This window comes from Sarcophilus harrisii, chromosome 2 (genome assembly GCF_902635505.1).
Source record: "Sarcophilus harrisii chromosome 2, mSarHar1.11, whole genome shotgun sequence".
Taxonomy (NCBI): Eukaryota; Metazoa; Chordata; class Mammalia; order Dasyuromorphia; family Dasyuridae; genus Sarcophilus; species Sarcophilus harrisii.
This window is the reverse complement of record NC_045427.1, coordinates 515,753,241-515,769,658: the sequence shown is the minus strand read 5'-3', so window position 1 is coordinate 515,769,658 and position 16,418 is coordinate 515,753,241. Positions and strand designations below refer to the sequence as shown.

General features: G+C 36.4%; 1 protein-coding gene across 3 annotated transcripts in view; it reads left to right on the top strand.

Annotated features, from left to right (window-relative positions):
* GLCE (glucuronic acid epimerase) overlaps positions 1-15,853 on the top strand; it is a 136,320-nt gene extending 120,467 nt beyond the window's left edge. For 2 of the 3 annotated variants that reach the window (XM_003755686.4, XM_023498328.2), the window contains 2 exons: positions 3,414-3,659; positions 12,041-15,853. In XM_003755686.4, coding sequence (XP_003755734.1) covers positions 3,414-3,659; positions 12,041-13,065 — 1,271 coding nt within the window. In that variant the 3' untranslated portion in view covers positions 13,066-15,853. Of the gene's footprint in view, positions 1-3,413; positions 3,660-10,660; positions 11,759-12,040 lie in introns of those variants that run through there. The other variant, XM_031955311.1, reaches the window with a different exon arrangement.
* The last annotated feature ends 565 nt before the right edge of the window (positions 15,854-16,418 follow it).

Here is a 16,418-nt window from a genome sequence, read left to right as displayed (position 1 = left end):
CTACAAACAGGGCTGCCACAAACATTTTTACACATGTGGGTCCCTTTTCCTTCTTTAATATCTCTTTAAGATATAAACCCAGTAGAAACACTGCTGGATCAAAGGGTATGCACAGCTTGATAACTTTTTGAGCATAGTTCCAAACTGCTCTCCAGAATGGTTGGATCTGTTCACAATTCTACCAACAATGCATCAGTGTCCCAGTTTTCCCACATCCCCTCCAACTGAATGGAATATTCTTTAGGTGCATGAGAAGTATCTGAGCATTCCTGTATACTATTCTATTTTCAATACTTACTATGTTACCATCTCATTGTTCCCAAAACAAACGTTTGCTTGTTCCAGCATCGTGTTTATTTCTAGATCAGTTAATGGTGTTAGGAAAGGGTTTGGTCAAACTGAGTTGAGATTTCATATGGGGGTATCTATAACTGAATGTAGGATTGGCAAAAAAATTTGGCAACAGTAAAAGGTTTATAAACACTACAACCAAAAATTAATTCAGAATCAAACAGGTAATGAATCCAGGGTGTTTCTGGCAGCCCTTGTTGCATTGAGTGACTTCATTGCAGCTTTGTTTCTGATCCTGAATGTATATACTGCACTGTGTAGCACAAAGGCAGTCAGAAACACCTCAGAATCAAGATGGGGTCATGTAAAATTTCCCAGACAGAAAAGGATGATGAGCAGAAACAGTTTAAGAAGCCCTGGTGTTAAATATGGTATACAGTATATGACCAGTTAGAGGAGTTTAAATAATTTTTAAAGGGAAAAAACAAGGTAACTGGGAAATTTACTTATGCCAAATAAATAAAGGAATAAGAATAAAAGAACTTCATCTCCTCAGCCTTTCTAATTTATTAGAACTCATACACATCATTTCTGAGACAGCCAGACTAGACCCTTCATAAAATGAGATGCCTTCTCCCATTTTCCTCTGTCTAACCAAAGCTTGCACAGCCTTCAAAGCCTCCATCAGGTCCATCTTCCTCTTATTAACTCTTTCCTGACTATTCTATCCTGTTCCATTTCCTTTGAACTATCAAGTTATAATATTGTTCACAATCATTTCATGGCTCTTTTTTCCCCCAAGTAGTTTGTGAGTCTCCTTGAAAAGAAGGACCAAACCTTAAATATTATCACTTGTAATAAGTCAATCAACAGTTATGAAATAGTGGGAGACATATAATTCCTTATTCTATTTTTACCACAGAATCATTTTCTATCTCCTAAATTGTATTTATTGATCATTTTTATGTAGATTAAGAGTTACTCAGTGCAAAAGCACTTAGTCTTTACTCATTAATAAACAGAACAAGAGGGTTACTTAGAGGTAAGTCTTTTCATTGATGATTTGTGAACTTCTAAAATTACTTTTCAAATCTAATTTATTAGCCAAATTGAAGAAAGATACTTTTCTTTTGTAAGCAAAGTTTTTTGGCTTTCTATTGTTTCCTTAGTATTTTTCTTTTACCATATCATAATTGTTCAGCCAAAAGATAACTGAAACAAACTTTTGAACTCTTACTAATCCATTATCTTTAAAATGATGTAACAGAGACCACAGTTTCTTAATCTTTATATGAAGATGAATTAGGCGATCTCTAAGATCTTTTTGACTTAATAAATTTGTTTTCTCTTTCATAGACAATAAAATAAAAACATTCTCTAGGTTTAGAAGACATTCTTTGTACCCTTTAGAAAACTAGCACTAACCCATCTGAAACTTGAGTTGGGCTGCCACTAGATGGCACATTTGCTCATTTCAGTGTCACTAATTCTTGCTGTCCATTCATACAGGTTTGTATTGTTAAGAACCCAGACATCTATGCAGTAGAATGATAATGATGATAATTCACATCCCTATAGTGCCTTAAGGTCTTTTGTGCACTTTCTTCACAATGATCTTCTTAAATAGATAATATGATGTACAAATGAGCAGCCAGTTTTTAATAGAGTTTGCATAAAATTACATTATGATTAAGGTCCAGACATTTAACAGGTTCAGCTGAACTTTGAGAAAAATCTACTTTGGGAGTAAGAAAACAGAAGAAGTCTGCTTACACTAGATCATACATATTAGATCTCTGCCTGGATTTACATATTATGATTTATTATGAATTTCCTTAAAACTAAAGTTTATCTTGGAAGTGATACTGAAAATCATCCCCAAGCAATTCTGTTATCATTAGCAATTTACTGTTGGAGCTAGAAAGATATCCCTCTGATAATAGTATTTAAGAACTATTTCTTTGCACTTTTGATATCCATAAAGAACACAACCTCCTTCTAAGGAAGACAAGTCAACCTTTATATGCTATTAAAAGCTTTTTTTTCTTCCTTGGAAATTTAGAATAGATAGAAGTAACAGCATTGGCCCTGTTTCTCCCCTTCTTCCTCCATATTAGCAAAAAATGGACCCGAGACTATCAGAACAAGTTGAGCAGTAACCTGAAATATGGAACTTACTGCTTTGTTTCATCTAATACTTCTTTTTTCAAACCTGAATTTGACTTCTAATTTTAATCACTAAATAATGAGAACTGTTAATCACCAACTTCTCCTTTATTCTAATATTGTCCAGCAAGTTTAATGTCTAAGAGCTCCCTTCTTAGAGTAACTTCCTCATAGAAATCACATATGGATGATTATATTTAGCACATTTTTATCAATGTGTCATGTTTTTAAGGAATTATAGTGATGGAAGCACTAGACATTTACATAGCACTTCATATTATTTCATGTTATGTAGAATATATACATTTAAATGTTTAAGTTAAAAATTGAATATTACAGTTAAGACAATACATTTTCTTACCCATCCTCATATAGTTTATTTAAATGTCATTATTTTTAAAAAAATTTTTTTCAAGGACCTTTTATTAAAAACAAGTACTTACAGGGCAAGGTCCATTCTTTGTCTTTTAAATTCCTTGAACATGGCTGACATTTTTTTTAGCAAATATTTTAATCATCAAATTAATAATGCTTAATTATTAGACCATATCTTGACATTGATGATACATTTGACATCCAATAAAATTTCATGTGTAAAGTTTTATGAGTGTCTTTAGTAAAATTAGATATTTGCTTCCATTCACAAAATTTTAAATGTATGAAACTGAATCCTATCTCTGGATAGGATTACTAATCCTCAGGAAGAAATGATGAGCCTTAAAAGATCACTTAATTTTTAAGTAGTGCTATAATGGTATCAACAGTTAAATATCATAGAGAAAACAGTTTAATTTAAATAATATAAAGACAACATAATTTAGTTTTTTAGAATGTGATTTTCTTTATCAGAATCACTGATTGGAAGTTGGTAATACCATAATAAAACAGTGAGGAGTAGGATTCAAAAGTGGTTTTTAAATGTTTTAACACATTCATTTTATTTCTCTATTTTATAGGTGTACCACTATCCACTCAATGGGGACCTCAAGGCTATTTTTATCCAATCCAGATTGCACAGTATGGTTTAAGTCATTACAGCAAGAATCTAACTGAGAAGCCCCCACACATTGAAGTTTATGAAACAGCAGAAGATAAGGACAAACACAGTCGGTCTAATGATTGGACTGTGCCAAAAGGCTGCTTCATGACTAATGTGGCTGATAAGTCTAGATTCACCAATGTTAAACAATTTGTTGCTCCAGGTAAATTATTTATTATATTAGAATGTTTGCTACTTTTAAGGTTAATAGCTGATAAATCTTTTTTTTTTTTAAAAAAGATAGTTCTTTTAATGTGGATTTGATATAGGATTGCTTCATTTCTTTTTCTCTATAATTATTTGATGTTTACATTCTGCAATATTTCTAATCCATATCGTATCCAGCTTTCAAAGTCTGAAAAAATACTCATTTCTTATAATTTATGGTAATATCAAATACCCTTATTGTTACCATAAGGAACTGAAGAGGATTACTAAACAAAATATACTAACAATATTAACACCTCTAAGCAGAAATATTAAATATATAAACACCCCAAAACATCAAACAAGATAGAGGGTGCCACAAGATATTTTGGAAATCATTTAATCCAACTCCTCTCATTTTAAATATAAGAAAACTAGGAATAAAAAAAAAAATGATCTTATGGGTTTTTTAAAAGATGTTTTCCTTGTTTTTATTTTTATTTTATTTATTTTTTCCAAATGTTTTTTCTTGGGAAAAACATCTCCAAATTTCCAAATAAAAGTCAATAAAAGAATGTGATTTGATTTATAAATCTAACCTTTTCTAGATGGTATTTTAATAACACTTGTTTTCCAGTACTTTTTTGTAGAGAAAGACAATTTAACACTATTTAGGTACAGTGTAATGTTGTTAACATGACTGGATTAGTAATGTTAATATTGTGGGGGGGGTTTGTTTTTGTTTTTGCTGAGGCAATTGGGATTTAAGTGAGTTGTCCAGGGTCACACACAGCTAGGAAGTGTTAAAGTATCTGAGACCATATTTGAACTCAGGTCCTCCTGACTTCAGGGCTGGTGCTCTATCCACTGCGCCACCTCGCTGCCCCGTTAAAATTGTATTTTTAAAGCTGACTTAAAGTGCTGGATTTTTCTAATGTTCCTCCTCCTACATTTAAAAGTTTGGAATCTGTATCTAAATTCACACTTTGGTCTAGGAATACAGAAGAGCTGAAAGGAGCTAGAGAAAATTATGGAGCCTAATGCTAACGGGATACACTACAGATTTATGTGACATAATGTCACCTAAACCCTCACTACAAGAAGACAGTCCTTTTACACCTCCCTAATCAGTTTATTATCTCATTTACCACAGCTGCTTTTCCAAATGGTTTTAGCCCTCTTCAAGCCTCTCATCTCCTCCCCTAACACCTTCTTAGCTAGCAACCTTGCATCATATTTTACCGTTTTTAAAATTTCATGTAAAAAACAATTGTTGATATTTTAAAAAGCATTTTGAATTCTGAATCCTTCCTCACTCTCTCACCACTCCCCCCTCATTGAGAAACCAAGTGTGGGTTATCTATGTGCAGTCACCCCTTGCTGATCATATTTTGCTGGGGGAAGGAGAGGGAGGATGGAGGGAAGCTGCTTCCCTGAAAAGGTCCTCTTGACTCACCTCCTTCTTATCTCATATAATTCAAATATTCTCCCCCAGCTTTCTCCCTTTTCACAACCCCATCTCATATGAAGTGCCCCTAACTGCTCATAAGAAGAAGCCCCTCTACATGCACCTTTAATACCAGTCTAGTCATCCTCAACAGACTGTCCCTTCATTGTCACTGTCTTATTAATCTTCCTTCTCTCCTGATCTGCTGGCTGCTGCCCTGATGCCTACAGATAGGCCCATATCTCTCCCCATCTTTAGGAAAATGCTCCCTAGCTCCAACCATACCAGCTATCTTCCTGTATCTCTCCTTTCTTGGCTAGAGTACTCGAAAAAGCCATCTCCATGTTTTGTGCCTTCATTTCCTTTACCCCACTCCTTCTAAATCCTCTATGATATGGCTTCCAAGCTCATTGTTCAAATGAAACTTCTCTCCTCAAAGTATCCTGTTATCTCAGCTGCCAGATCTGATGGCCTCCTCTCAGCCCTCACCCTTCACTGCTCTCTGCAACGTTTGCCACTGGCTTTTGGCTGCACTTTCCTGCAGGTTTTCCTGAGGCCTGTCTCATCTTCCTTCATGTCATGCCCTCAATCTACAGGTGTTTCCTGAGACTCTGTCTGGGTCCTCTTTCCATTTCTATTTGGATAATTTTTAGGTCTATATACTCAGCCCTGGTTTGTCTCCTAAGCACTAGTCCTAGGTCATCACTGCCTATTGCCCATATTGATTGAAATGTCCTGGAGGCATCTCAATTTCAGAATATCCAAAACCAGACCTCCTCTTTCCCCTAAAATCCCATCCCTCCCTATTACTGTTGAGAGTAGCACTAACTTGTCAAGTCACTCAGGTTTGCAATCTCAGTCATCCTTGACACCTTACTCTCACATTTGACACATATCCAATCTGTTGCCAAATCTTGTTTCTTTCTATCATAAAGATCTCCTCTCCACTCAGCTGGGTGGTATAGTGGATAGGGCACTGGATCTGGAATTAGGAAAACCTGAGTTCAAATCCATCTTCTCAGATACTTACTTTGTAACCTTGGACAAGTCATTTTGCTTATATCTGCCTCAGTTTCATCATCTATAAAATGAGGATGATAATAAGATTATTGTGAGGACAGAACGGGATGTTGAATAAGAAGTGCTTTGCATACCTTGAAGCACAAAAAATAATTGTAATTATATTATTTTTACCAATGTTCTCTCTAAAATATGATGCCTAAGAACTAAACACAATACTTGAAATCTTCTAAGACCAAGGCAGAATGTACAATACTGGACACCTAGCATTAAGATTGCATGATGCCTAAGAACTAAACACAATACTTGAAATCTTCTAAGACCAAGGCAGAATGTACAATACTGGACACCTAGCATTAAGAAAGCACAGCTTTCTGAGCTGTGCTGCTGAACTGCTGACACACTTTAAGGTTGCTATCCAGTAAAATCCCCAAATCTTCTATGTATGGGCCTTTCTCGGTCATTTCTTTCCCAATCTTGTAATGAAGTTAATTAAAAAAAAAAAAAAAAACAACAACTAAATCTATTTTACAGTTATCCTTGTTAAATTTCATCTTGTCAAATTCAACCCAGTATTATAACCTGTCAAGATCTTTTTTGGATTTTCACTTGATCATCCAAAGTTTCAGCTATCCCTCCCTACTTTATGTCACTTATAAGTCTTTTAAACCTACCATCTGTGTCTTTTTTTACATATATCATTGATAAAATGGCTTCTGAGAAGACTTAATAGTGGTTGAATAATCTAATCCTGGTCTTTTAACCAGTTCTTTCTCCCTAAACTAGACTTTCGTGTGGTCTAATCCACTAGCTTCCATACTCTCCATACTTTCAAGAATAGAAGGAGAAATTCTGTCAAATTCTTAGCTAAAAAACCTAGCCAAACCATACTGATAATCTTTTCCTGATCTATCAGGCTAAGAACGGTGTCAAAAGAGAAATAAGGTTAGTTGGTCATGATTATTATTAGTCTTTGGCTCTTTGTGAAGACTACTTCCTTTTTCTAAATGTTAATGAAGAATCCCTTTGGTACATAGTCTAGTAGTTTGCCAAGAATTAAAGTCAAATATACAGCCCTATAATGCAGATTTCAGTTCTTTTTATTTTTTGATAATGACATTTGTGCTTTTCTACTCCTACAGTAGTACTTTTTCAGTTTCCACAACCTTTCAAAAATGGCTGACAATAGGTCAAAAATCATAACTTCCAAGTCTTTCAGTACCTTAGGGGGTAGTTCATTATCTCTAAGGACCGGAATTTAATTAAGGGCAACTGGGTGATCCTTTTCTAAATTTATATTTCTCATGAGTATCAATTAAGGAACAATCATTTTTGTTCTTTCTCTTCCAGACCCACAGTCTTTGGCAGCTCTTTGTCATCTTTTATCTCTTCCATCATTCTTTTATTTTTCCCATTTTTGGCTGCTCTGAGTCATTCTGAATTGTAACACGGACACTATTCTTTTAGCTATATGTTTCTTTTGTATTTACCTTTTCTCTGGATTTTTTTATCCAGAGCTAAGTTTTCTTTCTATAGCTGTTAATATATTAAGATGTTAGTTTCTTCATCCAAGTTGCTTATCACTACCACTTAATCAGTCACAGTTCTTCCTTGCTGGTCACAATTAATTCTAAAATATCAATCCTTCCATGACTTCCTCTGTTTTAAGAGATTAAACTGTTTAAAAAAAAAAAAAAAAAAAGGCACGCCAAAAATGCTCAGTTTATACAGCAGCTCAGTGTAAAGTTCACAGACTGGACTCCTGAATGCTGAGCTTTTAATCTTATCACAACTTCCTGCTTGCCATATGACCCTAAGATAGTTTTAGAAGACCTACCATGGAATGGATAAAATTAGGCTGAGACTGGAAATTCTTTGCTCCCTAATCTAAACAGTGTCATTATGCTTGGTGAAAATACTGTATTTGATATTACCTGCTACTAAAAACTTTTCCAAAGTGTTTTTTTGTTGTTGTTGTTGTTTTTTGTTTAGTTATTCTTACCTCTTATATAATTCCAGAAAGTAAGATGGTGGCTTTTTCAGTAGATTCATTGAAGAACATAGTTCAAAGAAAAATGCTATTATAAAATTAAGCATATGATAATTTGACAAACTAAGGCAAATTAACTAAAAATCACACAGAAAACCACAAGCCAAAACTGCTTTTGTGCAAGCTGTACAGAATATAAAGTACCACAAGATAAAAAATAAAAATTGCCCATTATTTATACTGTAATAAGTATTCATCAGTTTATTACTTAAGGCTAAAATGAGTAAATTTGTATTGTAGCTTTCACAATGAGCAGATTACTCTGCCCTCACTAGAGGATGAAGAGAAAATATAAAATCCCATAACCATTTTTCCTCTTAATAATTATCTTCTAAAAAGACACAAGGTTGTTCTTGACAACTTTTCCCTTCAAGATAAGCAAACCCAAGTTTCTAGTAAAAATTTCTTTATTGTCTTTTTCAGGTAATGGGCTCATTAATTCAAATGGATATTGATTAGTGGAGAAAAATACATTACATCCTTATTAATGAGTCTGTCTTAGTAAAGAGGGAAATGTTGCATAAAATTAATTTGGTTTCATAAGTGACTTTATTAATGAAAATGCTTTCACATGACACTTAAATAAATCCAGTATATTAAAAAATACCATTTTTAACAATTATTGGGGGAAAAAAATCTAGGTGAAGGACAAGATAATGCCTTTTCAGAGAAGAAATGGATTAATAAAAAACCAATGTGAGTTAAAATCATTCCAGAATAAAACCAGAAATGACTATAAGTAAGTCATATATTATTTTTGAAGAGCCAAATGCTTTCTACAATAATTGGAAATTTGTAATAATTTTTTCAGAATTATACAGCTCTCTTAAATCTTAAGCTCACTTTTTCCTTTAAATAAAAAGAACTGAAAAAATACATAAATATAGCAGAAATATTATTCCCAGATTTAGCCTATATTTTAAATGTCTATAAGTTTACAAAAATCTAAATGCCCAGCAGGATGCTGAGTTTGGGGGATGGATACAAAGAAAGACAAAAATATGGGCCAAGGCTACCCTCAGGGAATTAAAGTTCCACTGAAGAAGACAGCATTCAGATAACTGTATACATATACGATATATACACACACACACACACACACATATATATATATATATATATATATATATATATATGTATATATATATATATATACACACACATACATACATACATACATACATATCTGTGTAAGCTGAGGGGAAATAAGGTCCCAGCAGTAGAGAGTACCAGGAAAGACTTCTTGCCAGTGATAGCTTTGAGCTGAATCTTGATGGAAGACAGAGAGGTCAGGAGGAACAGCTGGGAAGGGATGGTGTCCCAAATCTGAGGAACTGCTGGGAAAAGGTCTGCAGTCCAGAGACAAACTCTTGTGCACAAGGAACAAGAGGCTATTTTAGATAGATTATAGGTCCTGGAAAAGCCAGAGGGATCAGGGGTCTTAAAAACCAAGCGAAGGCTTTTAGATTTGACATTATAGTAACAGAGCCACTGGAATTTATTAAATAGGGACAGGGACATGCTCAGATTTGTGCTGCAGGAGATTCACTTCTGTAGGTGAGTGGAGGATGGGAGGCCAAGCAGAAGGCTGCTGCAGCAGTCAGACATGAGGTAACAAAGGCCTGTGCAAGGACACTCAGGGGACACTTGGGAGAAATGCCATAGAGGAAAAGTAGTGAGACAAGATTTGGCAACAGGTTGGAGACATGAAGTGAGAGTGCCCACTGAAGAGTCAAGGATGGCCCTGAGATTGGCAGTCTGAATGACTGGGCATGTGGTGGTCCCCTTAACAGTAATAGGGAAGTTCTGAAAAGGAAAGGGTTCAAGGGGAGAAAACGGATATTCGGTTGTGGACCTGTTGATTTTGGACATGCGGTTTCAACTATCCAAAAGGCAGTCAGTAATACGAGAGAAAGATTAGGGCTGGATATATAAATTGGAGATCATCTACACATAGATCATTGTACCATGGAAATTGGTGAGATAACCAAGAGAAAGGGTCCAGAGAGAAGAGATATGGAGTGGTCAGACAAGTAAGAGGAGATCAGATATAAAAACCTAGAGACAAGCCGGTCTCCTGGAGGAAATGGTGATCTGCTCTGGCACAGGGAGGGCAAGAAGGCTCTAAGGGGCCATTCACTGTGGTAACTTTTAGAGAGAGGAGTTTCAGCCGAATCATGAAACTGGCAAGAGTTGGACCCAGAGAACAGAATTCTAGGAAGAATTGTGGAGGTGGGAAAGAAGCAGATTTCAGCATAACAACAAGGAAGGCTTATTGCTTACAATGAGAGCTGACCAAAAGTAGATTTCCCTCTCACATGGAGACTTTTAGCAAAGGCCAAATGACTGCTTGTTTAGTAGGAGTGGGTTCTTGTGTGAGGTCTCTGTCAGAACTAAGGCCCCTTCCTGTTCTTAGATTTTGTTAATTATGTCCACAGGGGGATTATGAACTGTCTGCTACAAACTTCTTCCTGATTTATCTATCTTGTTCATGCTGTAGGCTTATTCAGAAAGAGTGATATGAATATGAGGAGCATGAAGAACAGTATCCTTTTGGCCCTGGGAAGAAAACAATATAATGCCTCAGAAATTGTCTCACATGTGGTTTTCTAAATGTTTATTAAGCTTTCCTAACACATTTGATCAAATATTCCAACTAATGTTAGAATTCCAACTGCAACATATGTAGACTGAGTATTTCAAAAATCATAGAGTACTTTTAAGCCATTAAAATTTAAAGACTTTTTCAATACCGTGTGTGTGTGTGTGTGTGTGTGCGTGTGTGTATGCAATAACTTCATTAGCTGGAATATTTGTTTGATCATGTTAGGAAAGTTTACTAAATATTTTAAAAAGTCAAATGGGAAGCTGTTTCTGAGAAGATAACATCTATTTTTATGCAATAAATTCATTCACATATAAAAGAAACGGTTTTCAAAGAATGAGAAGATAAAAATATATATTGAACTAGAATTCTAGGAAGTATAATCTTTGATTTAAAAATGTTAACATTAATTATCATGCCGAAATGCTGGTTACTAAGGACTTTCTGTTGACATTAAATTGGCTGAAATTACTTTCGCTTTACTAGACCTATGAAATCTGGTACCTCTGCCAGAACTGATGCAACTTGAACTTGGTTCTCAAGCTTAGCAAGATGCAAACACATCTTTGAAGTAATTTCAGTAGCTATTTATCCCAAAAAATCAGGTGACCTTTGGTTCTCAGAATTTATACCAGCAGAATTTAAATTCTGCTGCTAGGCTTCTAAACAGTGTTATCATCAGAAAATTAGCCCCTAGGTAATTAGTGTTTCTGGCCATATCCATTCACTAAACCACTGGGGGTGGAAGAGTCACAGTCTACCTATGGATAAAGTATCCTGATCAGTGAATTTGTGGTTCTCTTGAGCTGTATTCCAGGCAGTACAGAAGATAGTAGCATATTATAGATATTTTGTTGTTACTACCAGAGACCCACAAACCAGTGATCAGTCAGCATTAGATTACAAAAAAAGTCTAGCCTAATAATCTGACCAATTTGTTTTTAATCTCCTGAAGCATATTATGCAATTTGGAGGGAAGTGGGGAAATGTTAGAGGGCTTTTTTTTTTTTTTTTTTTAATTTTTAAAAGCTATTCTGGATTCATTTTAGCAATAAGAAATAATGAACTGACACCTAAATTGAAATGTTAATTTTAATTTAAGAGTACATTTGTTATATTAAATACCCTTGAAATAGTGAGATTTACCTTTTTATCAGGTGTTATTATCCCAATGTAGTTTTCAGGAAGAATTGAACTAAAATGTTCAAATTAATAGTTTTTCCTAATCAAACTTATTTTTTTGGGGGGGTGTATGTTTGTATGTCCTCTCTCCAGAAACCAGTGAGGGCGTCTCTCTACAGCTTGGAAATACAAAAGACTTCATTATTTCCTTTGACCTCAAGTTACTGACAAATGGGAGCGTGTCTGTGGTTTTGGAGACCACGGAGAAAAACCAGCTCTTCACAGTGCATTATGTTTCAAATACTCAGCTGATTGCTTTTAAAGAAAGAGACATTTACTATGGCATTGGGCCCAGAACTACTTGGAGCACTGTCACGAGAGACTTGGTCACTGACCTGAGGAAAGGAGTGGGTCTCTCCAACACAAAAGCTGTCAAGCAGACCAAAATAATGCCCAAGAAAGTAGTCAGGTTAATTGCAAAAGGAAAAGGATTCCTCGACAACATCACCATCTCTACCACGGCTCACATGGCTGCTTTCTTTGCAGCAAGTCACTGGCTGGTCAAAAACCAGGATGAAAAAGGTGGCTGGCCAATCATGGTGACACGAAAGTTAGGCGAAGGGTTCAGGTCTTTAGAGCCCGGCTGGTACTCAGCCATGGCCCAGGGACAAGCGATTTCCACCCTAGTGAGGGCCTATCTCTTAACCAAGGACCACGTATTCCTCGACTCAGCTTTACGGGCAACGGCCCCTTATAAGTTCTTGTCAGAGCAACATGGCGTGAAAGCCATCTTCATGAATAAATATGACTGGTATGAAGAATATCCAACCACACCTAGCTCCTTTGTCTTAAATGGCTTCATGTACTCTCTAATTGGACTCTATGACTTAAAAGAAACTGCCGGGGAAAAGCTAGGGAAAGAAGCCAGGCTGCTGTACGAGCGTGGCATGGAGTCCCTGAAGGCCATGCTCCCCTTGTACGACACCGGCTCGGGCACAATCTACGACCTGCGGCACTTCATGCTGGGCAGCGCGCCCAACCTGGCCCGCTGGGACTACCACACCACCCACATCAACCAGCTGCAGCTGCTGAGTACCATCGACGAGGCCCCGGTCTTCAGAGACTTCGTCAAGCGGTGGAAGAGTTACCTCAAAGGCAACAGGGCAAAGCACAACTAAAGCTCACGACCAAAATCGGAACCACCAGTCAGGCTTTCATAGCAAAAACCAAGGCACATTTTAAAAGGTCACATAATGAGTTTTATGGATCACTTTAAAATAGTGATCCTTAAAGCTAATTCAAAATCATTGCATTCCATGATGTGGATGTTAACAAGTGTGAGTGACATTTCTAGCATGAGGGCTCAATAAAGGCTACTCCCTTTACTTTGCTTACCTATAGTCCAATTTGATTAGACATGCCTTAAAGAAATTCACACTCAGTTTGGGGAAACATCATTTTCTTCTTATATGAAAATGATTAAATAGCCATACAGTCCCTCTGTCTAGCCCTTGCCTGAAAATTTAGTATGTGGCCTCTTTTAAAATGAAATTATTTATGTGTGTGTTGGAAGCAGAGTAAAGAAAAATCATGTGCTGTAATGAGGTAAATGTCTACTTACTTGTAAACTGAATAGTGGACTGTGTACATCTTTTTAAAAGATGTTTCTTTTCTACAGAATAATTTGGGGGGAGCATTTGTTAAATTTGGTATATATGGAGAAATATTTTGAGCTTATGGTTTTCTTGAAATGTATAAATTAAAAACATAAAGCCAGTTTTCTGGCTTCTAAGTTACATTCTGTAAGCACAAATAAGAGTGAAAATAGTTGACTGCACAATTGCAAAACTACCATTCATTTTGATGAAACTTGATCTCCAATCAGATGAAAGTTTAATCATCAATCACTCCCCTCTGCCATGGCATTGGGTTCTTTTTGTCACTGTCTGGAATTTTGTATTGTTATTTTGAATCATACTTAAGAATTGTTCGTTTTGATACCATATTTTTTGAGAAACTTTATGGTCAGCCTAGATTTATAAAGGATCTAATTTTCATAGCCTGCAGAAAAACTTGAATTAAAACTTATAATACACCTGAGTAGTTTCTTTTCCCCAGAGTAATTCACTTGAAGGGCTTTCTGAATTAGCGTCCATTGTTATAATCATTCCCCACCCCCATCTCCATACATGCTCTTAAGGGGGAACAATGTAGTATAAACATAAATTCGAGACACATGCTTCTTTCAAACTGAAAGTCATTGCTGTAATGTGCATTAAATATTTTTTCCGTGTTAGAGAAAGTTATTTCAGCCATTGGACAAAAAAAAAAAAAAAAAAAAAAAAAAAAGAAGCTGCTTCTACACTTGAGCAGATTCCACATCCCCTCACATCCACAAGAATGTTATCTGGATAGATGAAGGCCTTCAGAGTCATTGATCAGATCATTGAGCTAGTGGGGGTGGGGTGAAGTCAATTTTCCACTGGCCTTTGTCTTAATCCTATTAGTAACTGGTTGGTTGCAGGCCATTATATTAATGCCTTACAACAATACTGTGACTTCTATAAATTATAACCATAAGGTCCCCCGCTTTCCAAGTAAAAAGCCTGTCAAATACAGTATGGCTTGGCTATTTGTACCAAATGATCACCAGAAACCAAATATGTGTCCCGTCAATCTGCAATCTCTTTTACTTTTGGATTAAGAAAGAGAAATGAAATTTTGAAGAGACGGTTTATGAGCTGAGGAAAAGATGCCTGTCAGCACTGTGATAAAATAAATCTGGTCATAGAAGAAGCGGGCTTGAAGTAACCAATATGTTTAACTACTTAACTTTTAATTTTGCAGTCTGAAAATTTTGAACTTAGAGCTTTTGTTTATTCTTTCTCAGTGCCAGAATCCAGAAAGTCTGTGTAATCATCCCATTTGATTCCTTTTGATAGTGAGGCTATTCTAGAAAGATGAGTGGTCTGGGCTTCTCCCGGATGTGTTTGCACACCTTAAAGAATCTCAAATTAGGAGGATTCATGAGAGTGTATGGTACTGCCTTAACCATTTGGCTGGCTTCTGCACAGGAAAGAAATGCAGTGACTTCATCCAGAAATGTCAGAAATGAATGGCATTGGGGTTTCCGTGATGTTGGTCTGACCTTGCATTCTCTACTGCAGCAGCAGCAGCTGTGTGATTTCTTTGGTCCTAAGAGAGTTCCTCGAACCCGTGACACCATGGTTGGGGGAAAAGCGCATGGAGACTACATTAGTACGTTCCTCCTAAACCATTCTTTGTGTTTGTAATTGCCTCCATAGACATCCTCGGGGAGAGCTGCGCACTGTTCCAAGCTTTGCCAGGGGCGAGGTTGGGTACTGGGGATGGCATGGGGCTGGTATGGAACATGTATTGGTCTGGTCTGTAGCTGACTTTGATTTGAACCCAAACCTCTCTAGGCATTTCACATGTAAAATCAAATCATCCAAGAGTGGAGAGATGCGAGTTCCTTTTGACCTTTATATCAGGAGAATTGTACATAGGTTTCATCTAAGAAACGCGATGCATGTGAGTATATGCAACAGTGACACACAAGCACAACTCTATAAATGTGGCAGTCTTCTTTTCTCGACCAGTGTCTGAAAGCTGTGCACTGGAAGCTGCTATTTTCATCCACCTTCTACTCTTTTCTTTCTACTACTTTTCTCTTGTTTTTTCTTTGTTGTACATGTGGGTTATATACCATGTGTTAAATATGCAATAAAGTGTTTACTGGATGCCCTTCTGAAGGGTAGTCCTTTGTAAAGCTGTACAGACTTTGCAATTCAAGCACAATGTGCACATGTTAGTTTTATATACAGCAAAACTTGATTTTTTGCAGATGGAAAGGTATTATGTTTCTATACAAAGTAAATGGATCGTTTGTGCTTAATGTAAAGCTGCTTTATAAAATTGTAAAATAAAGTTTTTATCTTGAGAGCACTATGCCTGAGTAGTGCTGTTTTGGCGCTCATATTCCAGGAGGGTGTAGAGGAAGCAGACTAGGGGTAAATTGAGTGATGACTCCAGCCCATTACTTCCACAGCCCTTCTGAACACATGACTTCCTTTTAGACTCGTGCTAATTAACGTGCTATGGGCCCGTCTGAGACTCTGCTAAGGGCCCTGGGAGGATCCAAGAATGATGAGAGTGGGCTGTCCAGCCAGCAGTCTCTAGGAGAGACAAAACTAGCCAACATGTGGGAAACCATTTTGGAACAAGGCTAAATAATGGTACACTAAACTTTCGCACTACGAGGTTTGCAGAGTACTCTGTTACTGGTTTTACACTCGTACTTTACACTATCATGCCTAAATAAGTGTCAGGATTTAGAGGAGAAATAAATCCTAGTGGGTTGGAGACTTCAAAAAGATAGCAGCTTCTAATCCTTGAAGGTGGGGGAAGAATTTGGTTATGCAGAATAGAAGGGAAGAATAGTCTAGTCCAAGGAATAAAATGATCAGATGATACCCAGCAGGAGAAAGGTTACCCTTTTCTTTCCTTTTTG